Genomic DNA, 15,681 nt, shown 5'->3' with positions numbered 1-15,681 from the left:
GAAGCCCTGCCTCACGTAGTGGAACAAGCCCCGGGTGCAGTTGCGCGGACATAGCAGGTTTGTCCTGTAGTGAACAGGAAACCGAAGCACCAAGCTGTCCCGGGCTGGTAAGAGGCATCGATCGCTTGGCTCATCAGCCTCTTGCCCAAGTTCGCTGGCTCTGATGCAGAGCTCCGGAGAGGACTCCGGATCCGAACCGGTGGAACGCCCAGGATGAGCGTGGAGGAGCAGCCCCACGGGCAGAGCCGCCGCCTCCGCAGCGCTCACACCGCTGAGCTTCCGAGCTCTCCACGCCCCCGCGCCCTCCAAGCCAACCTCGCGCGGAGGCTCCGCCCCAGACTCCGCCCCCAAACCCCACCCCAGCTTCTGAGTGGTGGCGCCGTGCGTCAGTCTGCGCTCGGGGCGGTGGGGGCGGGAGCACGGGCGGCTGTCACAGTTCTGAGCTCCGGACTGCGGCTGCGGGGAAGCGAGCGGGGCGCCGGGCTGTAGCGGAAGGTGCGCGCGGGTGGAGGCGCGCATCCCGCATGGAGGCGCCGAGGAGCGCGCCGCGGGAGCGGGAGCGGGAGCGCGCTCGGACCACCTCAGGTGGGCGCCGGGATGAGCAGTCTCCGGAGGGTGTCGTGGCGGCGGAGGAGGGTGGGCGAGGGAGGGCGAAGGGTGCTTGTGGCGCGGGGACGGCTACACCTCGCGCACATGGCTGTGCGTGGGTTGCATCTGAGCCTCCGGCAATCGGAGAGAGGCGGGTCTGTCCAGGAGCACCCGGGCGCGTGGACAAGCCGGTCGGTGTCCTCTGGGGAGAACCAACTTGGTTGTAAACTACGCTACCTACCGGGGTTTGCGCCTTGAGAGGATGTGGCCCACACCTTTTCAGCAACCAGAGTTGTAAACCGCAGAGAATACTCTTGACTTTAGAAGAAGAAAAAAAAGCTCACCAACGGGACAGGGTGACAGTAGATCGCTGTTGCATTTTGGGCCTCTGCTCCACTGGGTAGCAGTGGTCTGTCCTCTCCAAAGACCTTAGAGATGAAATGTGTCTATCTTTCCGGTCCCTCAGCCGTGTCTGTGATTCTCTAGGTTTTGTTGGGCCACACGCTGGATCCTGTGTTCTCCATCTACCACTCAAGGAATGTGAGTCTAGTAGTGAATCTGAGCCGTGTGTGTTCTCTCTTTGGGTGCGTAAATGGGGTTGTTGGACACCAGGAATGTGCCCTAATTGCTGCTCTCCATCCTAGTAGGAGCTTCTGACACAGCACTGTGTTGTGTAGGGGAAGCAGCACCGTTCTAGGAGTCAGGACACGAGGTCTGGTCATCAGTCTGCCCTAGACTGTCTGGGTAGGAGTTATCAACTATTCAAGACATCAGCCATTCGTGAAATGCGGGCTGGACAAGTCAATTACGACGGCCTCGCCTTGCCTAGTCTGTGACTAAATTAGCCAAGTCTCAGAAGTTTAGAGAATGAAATCATTTGCTTAACCTTTATGCTCCTCAGGTTATTATAGAATTAGCCAAATATTTCCTGTGGGTGTATCCAGTTGAACATTTTTTATTTTGTTCCTTTCTTCCCTTAGTTTGGCAGAGAAAAGAAAGTTGGAAACAGAGGTAAGGGCATGACTGGGAAAGAGCTAGTTTGGGAGACTGCAGAATGCCTACATTGGCCTAACATAACCACCAAGAGCGTTTCCTTTCACTGCACGAAGTCCAAGGCGTGTCTGTGCTCTGAGCCCAGGGAGAGAGAGGGACCTTTCATTTGTTTCAGTCTGTGGGGGTCTGCTGTAGGTTTGCAGGACAAAGAGAGATTCAAGGACCAGAGTGTGGAAAACGTTTCCCTTCCGAATATAACTGCCGAGGGAGGGCTTAGGAGCATAGGAGATCATCTTTGCTGGTTCTGTTTGTCAGAACAGATCAAAAACCCAAACCAAAACAACAACAACAAAAAGACCCAGTGATCTTAAAGTCACTCACTCGAGCTGAAATGGAGACAACCTTTTGGCATACCTCTTAACTATTTGCTAAAAGGAAGACATAGATTCACTTTTAAGATGATTAGTCAACCTTGACAGAAACCAAAGAGAAAGAGAAGAAGCCCCCATAGGATTCTTGGAGGTGGAGAAGGGGTTCTTTCTTAACTATTGTTAAACGTGTTTCTGTATTGAAAACCCACGGGGGCACACATCTGTGGACAGTGTTACTAGAGAGACCCCATCAGAATATTGGACAAGGATGAGACATCTTGAAGGTCATTTCATCCAGTGCTCCAAACCTCAGAGAAGCCACCATCACCTACCAGAGCGGGTATCATGGTGCTGTAAAATCAGCCGGCCTTCTTTGGCAGACCTCTGTATCTGAGGATGACGCTTGTCTCCCCTACATTCACCTCCAGCTATCTTACTTCACGGTCCTTCCCTCTTCGAGGGCGTGAGCCGTGGCTGTGCTATCATCCACCACGGTCCCGTCCGTGTGCGCTGTCGCTGGCAGCGCGCACGTGCTCCGCTGTGTGGTGAGGAGCTAGCTCCTCAGCTCCTGGATGGGCCCTCGGTGTTGGGACGGAGAAGCAGAAGGCCTGGTGTGTAATGGGGGAATACCAGGAGCCACGTCTGGCATTGCAGCCACCTCTGAAGCAGTTTTGCTTTCTGTTAATGTTGCTGTTGTGGGTAAGGATTTTTGTCTAGGGAGTGTGTTCTGAAGCTAAGCCAAAAATTTAGAAAATAATGAGTATGTTTTTTTAGTCTCCCTCACGTGTTATATCTAAAGTTGTTCTGGTCGTCCTCGGCCCATGGAAAGCTCTGTAATGCTCAGTGCTGCTGTTATAACTCTCATCCTTGCCTTCGGTTATGAAGCCACTTAGTGTTCATCCCTCGGATCCAAAACTGCTTTAAATGGGAACTTGTCCGGCCAAGATCCCAACCTCATACCTAGACGATTCCCCCAGTTAAAAACTGCCTTCCGAATATCCTGCGTTCCCTTTTGCCCAAGCCCTTCACCAGTCACTGACCTCGTGTGTGGAGCAGATGTGTCACGCCTGCCCTAGGCACGCTGTCTCCACGGGTGAGCACATTAGTCTCTAGGCAGGGAGGTGAATCCAGAAGGTGAGCATGTCTGGGCTCATGGAGAGAGGCAAACTGGAATGGTTGTCAGCCTAGAAAGGAGTGATGCCCATAGTGATGCCCATGGTGTGCGTGTGTGACCTTTACGTCCACAGGGACCACGGGGGTGGGCGTTTCTACTGGAGCAAAGCCTCTGACCTCGGGGAGCTGCCTGGGAAGCGGGGGGCTCAGGCCGTTAGTAACTGTCCTGAGGAGTGCAAGTAGCTGGGGGAGTCCCAAGTCTTGCTCTAATGGAGAGGGAAATATTTTCCTTCTTTAGAAAAAAAAAAAAAAGACGGTTTAAGGACTTACAACTGCATTATACACACAGACACACACACAGATATACAGACAGACTCACAGACAGACAGACATGTTTTAAAACCAAGGATCTAAAAAAAATAATAATAAAAAAATAAAACCAAGGATCTATATAGTTGATATGTTTTGCTATTTGTTTGCTCCATGTTTAGACTTCTCTTATTTCTATGGGATGACTAGCCAATGGCATGGTTTTTTGTTTGTTTGTTTGTTTGTTTGTTTTAAAGCTGATGCATTATCTAGGCAGAGACTCTTTGCTGGTGTAGCTGTTGAAGGAAAAATGTCTTCTTGGGTTACCCGATAGACTTTGGCCCTCAGGTGGGGTTGAGCACGCTGACTGACTTGTCCGGAGTCATGCTGGTCTCCTCCCAGTAGTGGTGGGCACTCGCTGTGTTCTCGAGGTGCTACATAAGGAGACACTGGCAACGGAGGCAAAGGAGTTCTGTGTGATTCTCCCCGCTCTCATTCTGTGGCGTTTAGAGCCATGGTAGATGTGTGGAGGGCTTCCAGTTCCAAGTCGTTCTAGGAGGCAGACACCAGCCCGGGTCTTTACTTACGGCCGATTCTTAGCCACCCGCCTGCCTGGTCGTCTTCTGAAACGGTCCTGCCATCTGACTATGCAGGCCTCGCAGTTCCTAGTGAGAGCTTCTTCAGCTCGCTGGACCTGTTCTCAGGGAGAGCCTAGGCTGTCATTTTTATGCCAGTGTGTTGACAGAGATGGCTGACAGGCCGGGTGTGCAAGAAAAGAGAGACTGTAAAACTTTGTCTTTTCTTCCAAGCTTCCCATGGCTCTACGGTGCTTTCTATGTCGCTCTTGAAAGCACCAGTGTTCAGGAGTCATCAGATGAACGTGTCCACCCGGGGGCACTCCTCTCCCCTCTGTCCCTTTGACATCCAATGAATGGATGGTTACCTAGATAAACTGTTTTCAAAAACTGAAGTTATGCCTGGCATGGTGGCACATGCCTTTAATCCCAGCATCAACAGTCTGAAGCAGGTGGATCTCTGTGAGTTCAAGGCCAGCCTGGTCTACATGGTGAGTTCTTGTGTCCGTTTATTTGATTGCAGTTGATTTCATGGAAGACTGATATTTCTTTCTAACACATCAGGAGAAAAGTTTGTGTGTGTGTTCTTGTTTTCCTAGTATCCCTTTCTTCTAGATATAGTCTATTTAAAAAAAACCATCCAACAACTTTCCAGTTTATTCAGGGGAATGACAGACAGTTGGCATCGTGTTTAAATTAAAAAGATGGTAAAAAGTTTACATTTACCTCTAAGAGATGGAGGAACACCATCTGTCGTTACCGTTGCCAGGAGTCCTAGGAAATAAAAATCCCAGGAAGTGCAGGACATAAAATATTATGGCGGACATATTTCTAAATGATGGATTTCATAGTAGATCATTTGTTGCTGTCTTAACCATGTGGCCACCACATTTTCTCTGGAAAGCAGCCCCCCTCCCCCCACCCCAAGCTGAGACAGAAGGGGAGTGTCATTGAAAGTCTAGGGCTGAGGGAGCTGGGAGAAATCTCAGTTGATGAGTGCAGCCATACAAGCAGGAGGTCCTGAGTTCCCAGCATGCACCTTAAACAGCCAGGAGCAGTGTGGTGTTGTCTGTACTCAGAGATGCTCAGGAGGCATGGGGGTGGGGGAGGGTGGGGGATGGGGGGGTGGGAGGATCCCTGGAGCCTGCTGGGCATGCAGGCTCTCTGAGTCCCTGAGCTTGATTAAGGAAGGTACCTGATGTCAACCGATGGCACACACACACACACACACACACACACACACCTCCCCCTCTCCCTCCCCTCCTCCTCTCCCTCTCTCTTCCCCCTCTCTCAGAGAGGGGGAGAAAGGTGGGTACTAACCTCCCCTGTCCCATCACCATGGAGATGAGCTCTCTGTCCTCCGTGGAGGTAGGACAACCATCTTGTATACAGACCAGTTTCTGAGTGGCGTGGGTCTGTGGGTGGCCATAGAGCTGGTGGTGGAAGCTCACCAAGCTTGCTGCCTAGGTCAGTGCTAGATTGTCTCTTCCGGTGCCTAGTCTCCCAAGTTTAACAGAAGTGAACTAAGTCCTCTCCAGCCTGGCGTTCCTCGGTCTTAGGATAGTAGCTGCAATGTCGAGAAAATATCTTTTATGATCTGTGACAGGAAGAACCCCAGCTTGCCTTCGGGCTGTGTCAAGTTACAGGGAAACGGTGCCCCTGAAACAGCCGCTTGGATGGGTTAACTTCTGCAGCGAGCAGGATGCAGTGAGGGAGGAGGGAGTGGATGAGATGTGGAGCCAGTGCTGAATGCAGTCAGCCACCAGCTCCAAGTGAAGTGCGGAGTGAGGTGCAGACTGCACGGGCAGTGGTGGTGACTCCGTGCCCTCTTGCTTGGTGTAGTGTAGATGAGGGTTAGGTGGGCTGCTCACCTTGAAATGGAAATATAATCTCTTTATGTGGCCGAAGATAGCCTTGAACTCCTGACTTAACAATTCAGATACCGAGTCCCTTCGTTTTGTACCTGAGTCCCGTGTGGGGCTCGGGCACAGGAATTCCCTTCTGCTATTTGTGAAGGTAAGCATCACTTCAATGGAAAGTATCTCCATCATTTATCCATGGTACGGTCATCTACTTTGTGTTTTGAATATTTGTTCAGCTCAAGTGTGGGCACTTGGCTGATGTCTACGATGGCCGACCACACTTGGCTGATGTCTACAATGGCCGACGGTTGCCTACCTCCTCCTGCTGTTGGTGTTTTCAGACTCGTGTCTCCTCCCAGACAGACCTCATTGAGGGCAGTTCCTCTTCTCTGCCCCCACCCCAACCCCTCCCTTAGTTCTTCTTTCCCTCTTTCTCCTCCCTGTGTGCACGAGGCTCTTTACCAGAACCAATGCTTTCAAGACAACTGATGGTCAGATCTACAGAAGCAAGCTTGCCCCTCTAAGGGTCGAGGCTGTGCTGCCATTTATCCCGATTGGCTGGGTCTTGTGTCCACACCCAGGGCATCCATGCTGTGGGGCTATCTTTGAATGATGTTTTGAGCTTAGCTGAAGGCCAGTCAGTTCACAGCTGTTTAAAATCCCATACCTTGTGTGATAATGTGATTCTCTCTGTTGCATAACACACAAACCCACTGAAGGGAAGAGACCTCTGGAGAGGGGAGGCGGTAGGTGACAGACTGGCCTCCCAAGCTGAGGTCCAGGGCCCTTGGCTCCCTCGGGCCAGACTCCAAGTTCCCCCTTCATCCCACTATGTCAAAACCTTCCTGCCAGGTGACCACTTCATACTCTCACTTCCTCTCTGGATTTAGGTGGGGTGTCTAATTAAGGGAAGAGAGACATACTGGTGCCTCCTCAGGCTTTTCACATGCACGCTCAGGACTAGAAGGGGCCACCGGGCCAGGTTCTGCTCTCCTGGAGTGGCAGCGCAGTATCAGATGAAGGCGAGTGTTTGTCATCTCTGTTGAAGCACAGAGGAAGCCCCCAGGGCTGGGCTGGCCCATGGTGTCCTTGGTCCAGGGCCTTTTCTTTACAGATGGTTTCTGGTTTCCCTCGGTTCCTTCTACTGTGTGTCTACACTGAACATGGCTCCCATGCCGGTGGTCGCTTTGCGGAGCCTCAGTCATCACCCTTCCACTTACCAGAGAGGAAGAAGGGGGAGGAATCAACCACTCTTGAGGAGCCCTTACTGGTGTCTGTCTGTCTCTGTTTCTCTCTCTGTCTCTCTCTCTCTCTCTCTCTCTCTTGATGAGATGGAGATAGGGCTTTGTTTAATTTAGGCTAATGTCGATCTCTTTATGTGGCCGAAGATAGCCTTGAACTCCTGACCCTCCTGACTGCACCCCCCCCCCCCCGTGCTGAGATTACAAGAGCTCTCCACTATGTCTAGCTGGATGACTCCGTCAAAAAGTTGAACATTCTCCCCTTCACAGAGTCCACTGAGGACCGCCAAACCAGCATCCAAAGAGGACGCAATGAGCCTTTTCTCTGGGAGAGAAGCCATGGTCCCAGTTGGATTTCGGTGCTGTCTCTGAAGGCAGGGAGAACAGATTTTTCAGAGCAAGCTGGTCATCTGTGCCATGGAGACCAAAGGCCTGGATCCAGAGCTGACAGATAGATGCATGGGCTCTTTCAGCCAGCATTTATTAACCATCTCTTCTGGGCCTGTGGCATGAAGAGGATGGGTACACTGCTAGTCCTTACAATGTCCCCAGTGGAAGAGGGAGGGAGGGAGGGAGGGAGGCCATCAAACACAAACAAACTGTCAAGAACCGGGAAAGGACATGATGTGCCCTGCAGAAGAGAGTGGGTTTACTGAGCCCCGGGGCTGGGAATGGGCCAGACATATGACATTTGAGTTGGGAGCTGGAAGACAGTGTGACCTAGGCTGTGGAAGAATGTTCCAGACTGAGGGAAGAGCATGAGCAAAGTAGGAGTTGGGAGGGGCTGGGGGTGGGGGTGGGGGTTGTGCAGGAGAGAGAGGGACTGGAGGGGCCCTTCGGAACCAGCCATCCTGACATGCCTGGAGCTCAGGCATGTCTCACATGGGAGACTTTCAGGACTCACTCTGGGAGAGTCCCAAGAATATCGGGGTGAGTTGTGATGTGTTTATAAACAGATAAAGAGAGAGGGGGGTATGTTCTATGGGGGTGTGGTGAGGTGTGGGGGAAGGGAATGGGTCTCAGCGGAGCCCATGCCAAGGCATCCCTTCCCCCTGAAGGACCAGCCATACAATGTTATAGTATTGAGTTTATTCAGGGCATAGGGAGGGGAGTTAAGAGGGTAGTAGAGGCAGAGAAAGGCAGAGAGAGGGAGAGAGTAGAGAAGTAGAAGCCGGCCATGACCACGTGGAGAGAGCAAGAGGGCAAGAGAAGAAGCAACAAGGAAGCAAGAGAGCGAGGAGGGGGCAAGCAGCTCCTTTTATTATGTGTCAGGCCTACCTGACTGTTGCCAGGCCACTGTGGGGTGGCGTTTAGACAGAATGCTAACAAGTTGTCCCCTGCCAACAGGCCTCACACACAGTAATGCATCTTCCCTCCATACTACCCTGGGAAAGTTCCCTGTCACTTAGGACGAGCTCCTGCCTAAAGAACAGGCTACATGCAAGCAGAGCGAGCCTCTCGCTGGCCAGAGGGAAGGAGCACAAAACAGGGGACAGGCAGCCATAGTTGGAGCTCTTGGGTGTGGCATTCCTTGTCATCTGGGCTTACTTCTCCTCAGGGTAACTTTGGCATTTAACCAGTGTCTGGTATGTTTGAGGGGACGGAAGTGGCCAGGGATGGAGGAAGCCCTTGTGCTCTGTTGCCCAGCACTGCCAGTGCATTAAAATCCCCTGGGAATGTCAAGAGAAGGATGGGCACAGCCCAGGGGAACCCAGCCTGATGCTGTCCCCTAACAGTGGCCTGAGACATCAGTGTGCATGAAGGTCCCCAGGTCATCCTGCTGAGGACACAGATTTGATGTCAGAGGGACTCAAGAGTCCATTTCTAAAAAGCCCCGAGGTGGTACTGACGTGCTGCCCTGTAGACAGAATGGCCTTTGACGCCTTAGGCTTCTTTGTGGCGAGCAGGAACATGGGGGTCTGTAAAGTGGATGAGTCCATAGTGAAGGGAAGGGAAAGGTGGAAAAGATGACCAGCCGGTCTTCTGCCCGTGGGTCTTCTGCTTGTAGGGTCACATTGACTTCTCAGTCAAGTCCTAGGGTGTGCTTGGGTGTTCCATGGAGGCGCTTTGCTGTAACACAGACTGGCACCTGTATTCTTGGCTACTCAACCTGTTCCTGGGGCCTTTGCTTAGGAATGTTCCATGGGGGACACGCCCTTCTCCTCCTTAGAGGACATGCCCTTCTTCTCCTGTTCCATTCCCAAGTCTGGGGGCCTGGATTTCTCACTCAGTGGTTGTCAGGACATAGATATCCCCTACCAGTAAGATAAGCTGTGGAAGGTGTTTCGAAGTAGCTGATACCTCTATCAATTTTTTTTTTTAAATGTCAGCCCACACTAGCTCCAGAATAAAAAGGAGACTTGGGGAAAGACAGCCAATCAGAAGGGTCAGTTGCCATTAGCAACAGTCCCCAGGGATCGGGATTGCCACCATGAGAGTGTAACTTCATTAGCCATTCTCACCAAATGAGTGCCTGAACAGAGCAGCTTAATGTTAGAGCCTGAGAGTGGACCTACACAGGCAAGTAAGTCACGGGAGACCTAACAGGGAAAAACTGTGGGACCTGCTTGGCTCTAAAGGCACAGAACCTGCACACGTGATGCAGACGGCCCATCCCATGTACTGACTGGGAAGTTAGGCACCAGTGTTGGAGAGTTGAAGAGAGCACCGATGAGCACCGATTCAGTGCAGGGGCAGATAGAACCTGTGTTGTCTGGGTTGTGTGGCTGGATGAACTTCCTCACTCCTCCTTAGCTGTGATCACTTCCTAAATGCCAGAAGTTCCTCTCAGAGAGTAGGCCTAGACTTCCTGCCTATAGGTCGGTCAGTTCTGCAGGGAGGAGGGCTGGAGCTGAGCAACCCAGGAGACTCTTCTAGATTTCTTACTGTCAGGAAGGAGTGAAGCCAGAGAGAAGGAGGTGGGGACCAGGCAGAGACATGGCCCCACTGGGGTGTGGTTGTCTTGCCTCGCTCCTCTATCCGGTGACCTTAGGTCATACTCCGAGCCCAGGGAAGCCTTCTCCAGCCTGACCTCGATGCTTCTCAGCCCTGTTCCTGCCCCCACCCCTCCCAGGTTGCCTCAGTGGGCTCCATCTGTCTGGGAGCCTCTGCCAGTGCCCTCGTTGTTGGGACAGTGGTTTATCTGCAGGAGCAGCTTAGCCTGTGTAGCTAGAAGGAAGGCAGACTTATCAATAGGGAAATGATCAGGAAGGGGAAGTAGACGCCTACAAAAGGGAGGGTGTTCCCAGCTGACAGGTAGCTTAACCCTGGTTACCTGAGGGAGCTGGGGAGATTGTAGCAGAGACCTTGCTGTGTGGTTCATGGTGGGATGCTGCTGCTTCATTTAATTTTAATACCCTGCCTCATCACCTTAACCACTAGATCACGGTTTCAGACAGTGGCTCTGAACCTTCATGATGCTATGACCCTTCAATACAGTTCCTCTCGTTGTGGTTTCCCCACCCCACCCCCACCCAACCATAAACTTGTTTTTGTTGTTATCTTATAACTGTAATTTTGCTATTGTTATGACTGGTAATGTAAATATCTGATATGCAGGATATCTGATATGCAGGGTATCTGATATGGGACCCTTGCGGAAGGGTCGTTTGACTCCTAAAGGGGTTGTGAACCACAGGCTGAGAACCACTGGTTTAGGGCCGTCCAGGCTGTGTGATTTCTACCTCATTCTCTATGTAGTCAGTCGCCTTTCCCAGACCCCGTTGCTCGGCTGGATAAAGCGTTCCTGGAGTTCTGCGGTTTCACAGAAAAGCAGCGACTGCTTGGTTTTTGAAATTAGCCTGTCTATACTCAACAGCTTTTGTGTTCTTGTCACTGGTGGGCGGCCAGAACCGGACCACACTTAGGAAGTCAAGCTGATCTTTAAGATGACAGGTCGCTTTTAAGATTTGCCGGGTAAAGTGAGACAGTTCTGACTTGGGGTGTTCTTGAAGCACACACAGGATCCTCCCTGCCTCGGGCAGGAAGCAGTATCCAGGTGCATTATGGGTACTTTCAGTTCCAACTGGAGTCCAGGGTAAGAGCTGCTGCCTCTGAAGAGACTCTACCAGCTTGAGTAGGTTTCATGTTTTACTGCCCATGACTTTCAAGATAAAACCCTTCCACTGACTGAGTGGTTCTCTTCCTTGGAGATAATGAAATGGTCCTGCTGTTGTTAGCTTTATTGCTTCTCTAAGGGGAAGGGCTGGCCATTCTTAATTGAGCAGATTTAACACCTGTGATGCGAAGTAGACACTCTCTGAAGGACGCCCTTACCATGTCACTGAGTGACTACGACCGCTTTCCCCCAACCACAACACAACCCCGTTGAGAACACTGCTTCTGAATTTAAGTGTGGCGTTAACAACACACCATACTTTTTTAACGGGAAGATTTTTTACCCTGATCGATTTCAGCGCTTCCTCTACTATGTCGAACATTAAAATTACATTGCCTTCTAGGTCAAATTGTATATCTTCTTCCTGGTAGATAGCCCTTGATGTACCACCGCTGCTCAGGGGGCCATGGGGCTGCAGGTTGATGAGGCAGTGGTGTGTAATGAGAGCCAGCCATGGTATGGATACTGGCCTGTTTGGTGAGATTGGGAAAGGGCTGAGGACACAGCTTATTGGTGGAGTGTGTCTGGCTAGCATGATGGGGCATGGCTTCTGTCCCTAGCACTGCAAAACACCCTGGGAGAGGAAGTAGTTGAGATGAAAGACTCTGGTGGTAGTCATGTGGTTGTGGAAGCAAAGAATTTTCTAGAACATGCTGGAAGGCCTTCGATGAGGCAGGGTTACTGATGAACTCCCGTGAGAGACCAGGATGGTCAGGTTACCACCTACCTGCCTCAGGCTGCCCGACTGCGATCTGCTCTGCATCTTCACTTTGATTCTGGCTTGTCGGCGTCTTTTCGTTTTGTTTTCAGGAGACAGTGTTTTCTGCCTCCCTTTTGGGTTTCCTGTTTGAATGTTTGAATTGCTTCAGCTTTGATATGTTGTAGAGGATGGAGAAAAAAAAAATCTAAGAATTTTCACACACGCACAAACCCACCCAAACTCAACTCATTCTTATAGTTCCAACCGGTGGTCTTGTTTGTCTTGTGATCACAGATCGGTTACACATCTGCTGTAATTCCTCGAGGAGCCTAATGCCTGTTTCTTCAGATTGTTTGGGGGTACACTCTAATCCTGGAAGTCAGGGATACATGAGATGAAAGAAAGAAAGAAAGAAAAAGAAAGAAAGGAATTGTGTTCTGCAGCCCAAGAGTCCAGGACAAAAGTATGAGAAGGGAATTTTGCTTTTTCATGCCTGTCTTGAAAAATCTCCAGTTCCTGGCACCCTCTCTTTCTGCAGCCTCCTCTGGCTTCCCACACTTCCAGAGCTCTCTCTGTTGAGCTTGAGCTGCCCACCTCCCTTCGTTCTCATAGCATGTGGAAAGACTGTCTGTGGAGGCAGAGAATTGTCTTGACTCTTTCTCTGCTTTCCTGAGTCCCACTTGTGACCTGACAGGACCCCTTTCTGGGGCAAGGAATGCAAGTTGGTGGCCGCAGAACTGTCTTTGGTGGGAAGAGACCCTCTGAAACAACAACAACAACAACAACAACAACAACAACAACAACAACAACGCCTTTTCGTTTACTTTTTAGTTGTTTGGTTGGTTTTGTTTTTTTGGTTTTGTTTTTTAGGTGTGTGTGTGTGTGTGTGTGTGTGTGTGTGTGTGTATGTGTGTGTGCGCGCTAAGACAGGGTTTCTCTGTGTAGCCCTGCCTGTTCTAGAACTTGCTCTATAGAGCAGGCTAGCCTTGAACTCAGAAATCCACCTGCCTCTGCCTCCCCAGTGCTGGGATTAAAGGCGTGTATCACCACTGCCCTGCACCTCTGAAATTTTTTATGTCCAAAATGTTCTCCTCTCTCAGTTGTGCTTGGAGAAATGGTATTTGACTAAGCCGTGGTTCATCACAATGATCTTCAGACGTTCTTGCAGGCTCTTGTTACGGTTTCTCGTTTTGTCTTTTTCGAGCCTAATCTATGTATTGGATCTAGAACTAGAAAAAGTAGTGTGAGTGTTTGAACGTGCGTGTGAGTGTGTGTTTGTGTGTGCAAGCTTTTGCACACACATATATAGGTCAAAACAGGATGTCAGGTGTCTGCCTCTGCTGATTGCTTCTTTATTTTTCGAAGCTCACTATTTGGCTAGGCCGGCTAGCGGGTAAGCTGCTGGTATCTGCCTGCCTCTGCCAGTGCTGGCGCTGCAGGCACCTATGGCCGTGCCCAGCTTTTATGGGGAATTCAAACTCAAGTTTTCAGGCCTGCAAAGTGCAGTGTCCAGCTGAGAGAAGGTTTTAAATATCCGTTTTCTTTTAGTCATAATTCTGGTTACTACTGGGACTGATCTGAAAACCCGCCCAGCTTCCTAACGGACAGACAGGACAGCCGAGTGCTCAGGCAGGCGGCTTCCAGAACTGCACGGCTCCCTCCTTTGAATATTGGCTCTGCCATTTATTGGACAACCCCCATTAGGTGGCTGCTTAATCTTTTCCTCTCTAACAGTTCTCTAATCTACAAAGCAAAGGTGATTATAGTAACCACAATGAAAACAGCCGCTAGGGTTTGCTGTGTGCTTAGTGAGAAAAACACGGAGGCCAGCACTCCGCTGACATTGAAAGCCCCACGGCAGTTCTGTGCCTTCTGCACTGTGAAAGGAAAACCCACACAAGCATACATTAAGCCCTTGTTGTGTCCCGGGGCCCATGTCTTATTGTCATCTTTGCTAGATTCAGAGATGAAGGCAGCCGGAGGTTCCTGTGAGGACTCTGGGGCTCCTCTGTGGCACCCTGAGGTTCACAGGCAAGAATGATGTAATCCATGCAGAACGGTCCTAGCTACTTTGTGGCAGTGTAGACACAGTTCTACCTGGCTTTCCTACTCTTCTGACTTAGGAGCCCTGCTCCTACTGACAGTGTCAGAGAACAGCTTGTGTAGATCCTAACGTCTGCCTCATACAATGATCACATGTTGTCTTGTAGAGTTCCATCCTACCCACCTCTGAATGACACCCTCACGCCCACACCAGAACCCCGTTGTTATGAGCCTTTACCCTTCTTGGCCTAAGTGACTTATCCCAAAAATGTGGGCATGTGAGGTGTGGAGTCAGCTAATTCTCTCTCAGTCAACAAATGACTTTAAATGTGTGTGTGTGTGTGTGTGTGTGTGTGTGTGTGTGTGTTTACATATATACACACATTAGCCATAAAAAATAGAACCATGTTATTTACAGGGAAATTGATGAAACTAGCATCATGCTATGTGAAATTAGCCAGAAGCTGAAAAGCATTGTGTGTTTTCTCTCATATGTAAAAAGCAGAGAAAGAAAAAGAAAAGGATAATCTGAAAGAGTGAACTGCTACAGGAGGGGGAGCGGTGAGGGAGGAGAGAGGAAGGACAGGAGAAGATATTTACAGTCAGAGTATCGTGTGTGTGTGTGTGTGTGTGTGTGTGTGTGTGTGTGTGTGCTCTGTGTGGCACTGTCACAGCAAGCCTGCTAGTTTGAACAGTGGGTGGGCTGAATCAAGGGAGACCAGGAGGGCAGGCCTGTGGTCTGGGTTGTTTCCCATTAAGGTGCTCCCACACCTGCTTTCTGGGTGGGTTCATTTTGAGGATAAGGGCAAAAGGCTGGGGACAGGGAAAGGAGAGAAAGAGGAGGACAGAGGAACAGACTCCGGGGGAGGAGCGGGGAGGGGGGGAGAGACCGAGACAGAGCAAACAGAGAGAACCGTTATCTTCAGCAGGCTGTCAGGAAAGGCCTCGTTCTGAGGAGAGATGCTCCAAGGGGCTGCTGGTACCTTGGATGAACAAAGCACACATACCAGGCGGCATCTAAAGATGAGGGGTGTCTAGGGCCGGACCTGGTTTCTCTCCCCCCCCCCTGACACAAACACAGAAGCACCAGCCTGTCAGTTACCTCAGATGCTGTAAAAAGGCCCGTCACTGAGAAGAAACGTGACTGCCCTGTGCACGATGAAGAAGCGCATTCTCTGGATTAGTTCAGACATACATCCTGAAGCTAGCAGTCCTCCCCAGCGTTGAGTCCTCCTGGAGCAGCTCGAGGGGTGCTCGCTGACCTGTTTTGGAAGCCAGCACCTGTCGGGACTGACGGTGTGTAAGATCATTGATCCAGAATTTCCTCTTTTCTTGAACTATCCCTAAAGACCAGCTGCCAAGACTCCTGAGGGGACGTTGGTAGTGAATGCTGAGTGCTTGCCAATCCAGTGTTTGTAAAGGAAGAGTGCAGAGCCATCCGGATGTGCAGGAGGCGATACTCACAGGACCCGCTCTGCTGAACTGGACATTTGTTGCAAAGAGTGCCAGCAAAACTAGGGAGCATGCTCTGGGCACTCACTGGCTTCATCTCTCATATTGGGGGGGGGGGGGAGAAAAGAATCAGTCTGTCTGTACATACAAATCGTAGGCAATGTTCCATTTTTCTAAAAAATACCTTAGCACTGAGACCTAAGCACAGGTCCTTTCCAAGAGCAGTGAGCGTTCTTTTTTTGTTTGTTTGTTTGTTTTGTTTTTGTTTTTTTTCGAGACAGGGTTTCTCTGTGTAGCCCTGGCTGTCCTGGAACTCA

General features: G+C 50.6%; 1 protein-coding gene across 4 annotated transcripts in view; it reads left to right on the top strand.

Annotated features, from left to right (window-relative positions):
- Window positions 1-444: 444 nt before the first annotated feature.
- The window catches only part of Otulinl (OTU deubiquitinase with linear linkage specificity like), a 27,637-nt gene continuing 12,400 nt past the window's right edge, over window positions 445-15,681 (top strand). For 3 of the 4 annotated variants that reach the window (XM_021208572.1, XM_021208575.2, XM_021208573.1), the window contains exon 1: window positions 445-585. In XM_021208572.1, the coding sequence (XP_021064231.1) occupies window positions 525-585 (61 nt within the window). In that variant the 5' untranslated portion in view covers window positions 445-524. Of the gene's footprint in view, window positions 586-1,100; window positions 1,129-15,681 lie in introns of those variants that run through there. The other variant, XM_029544014.1, reaches the window with a different exon arrangement.

Source organism: Mus pahari, chromosome 11 (genome assembly GCF_900095145.1).
Source record: "Mus pahari chromosome 11, PAHARI_EIJ_v1.1, whole genome shotgun sequence".
NCBI classification, from domain to species: domain Eukaryota; kingdom Metazoa; phylum Chordata; class Mammalia; order Rodentia; family Muridae; genus Mus; species Mus pahari.
Note: the sequence above shows the minus strand (reverse complement) of the source record. Positions and strands in the feature narration are given on the sequence as shown.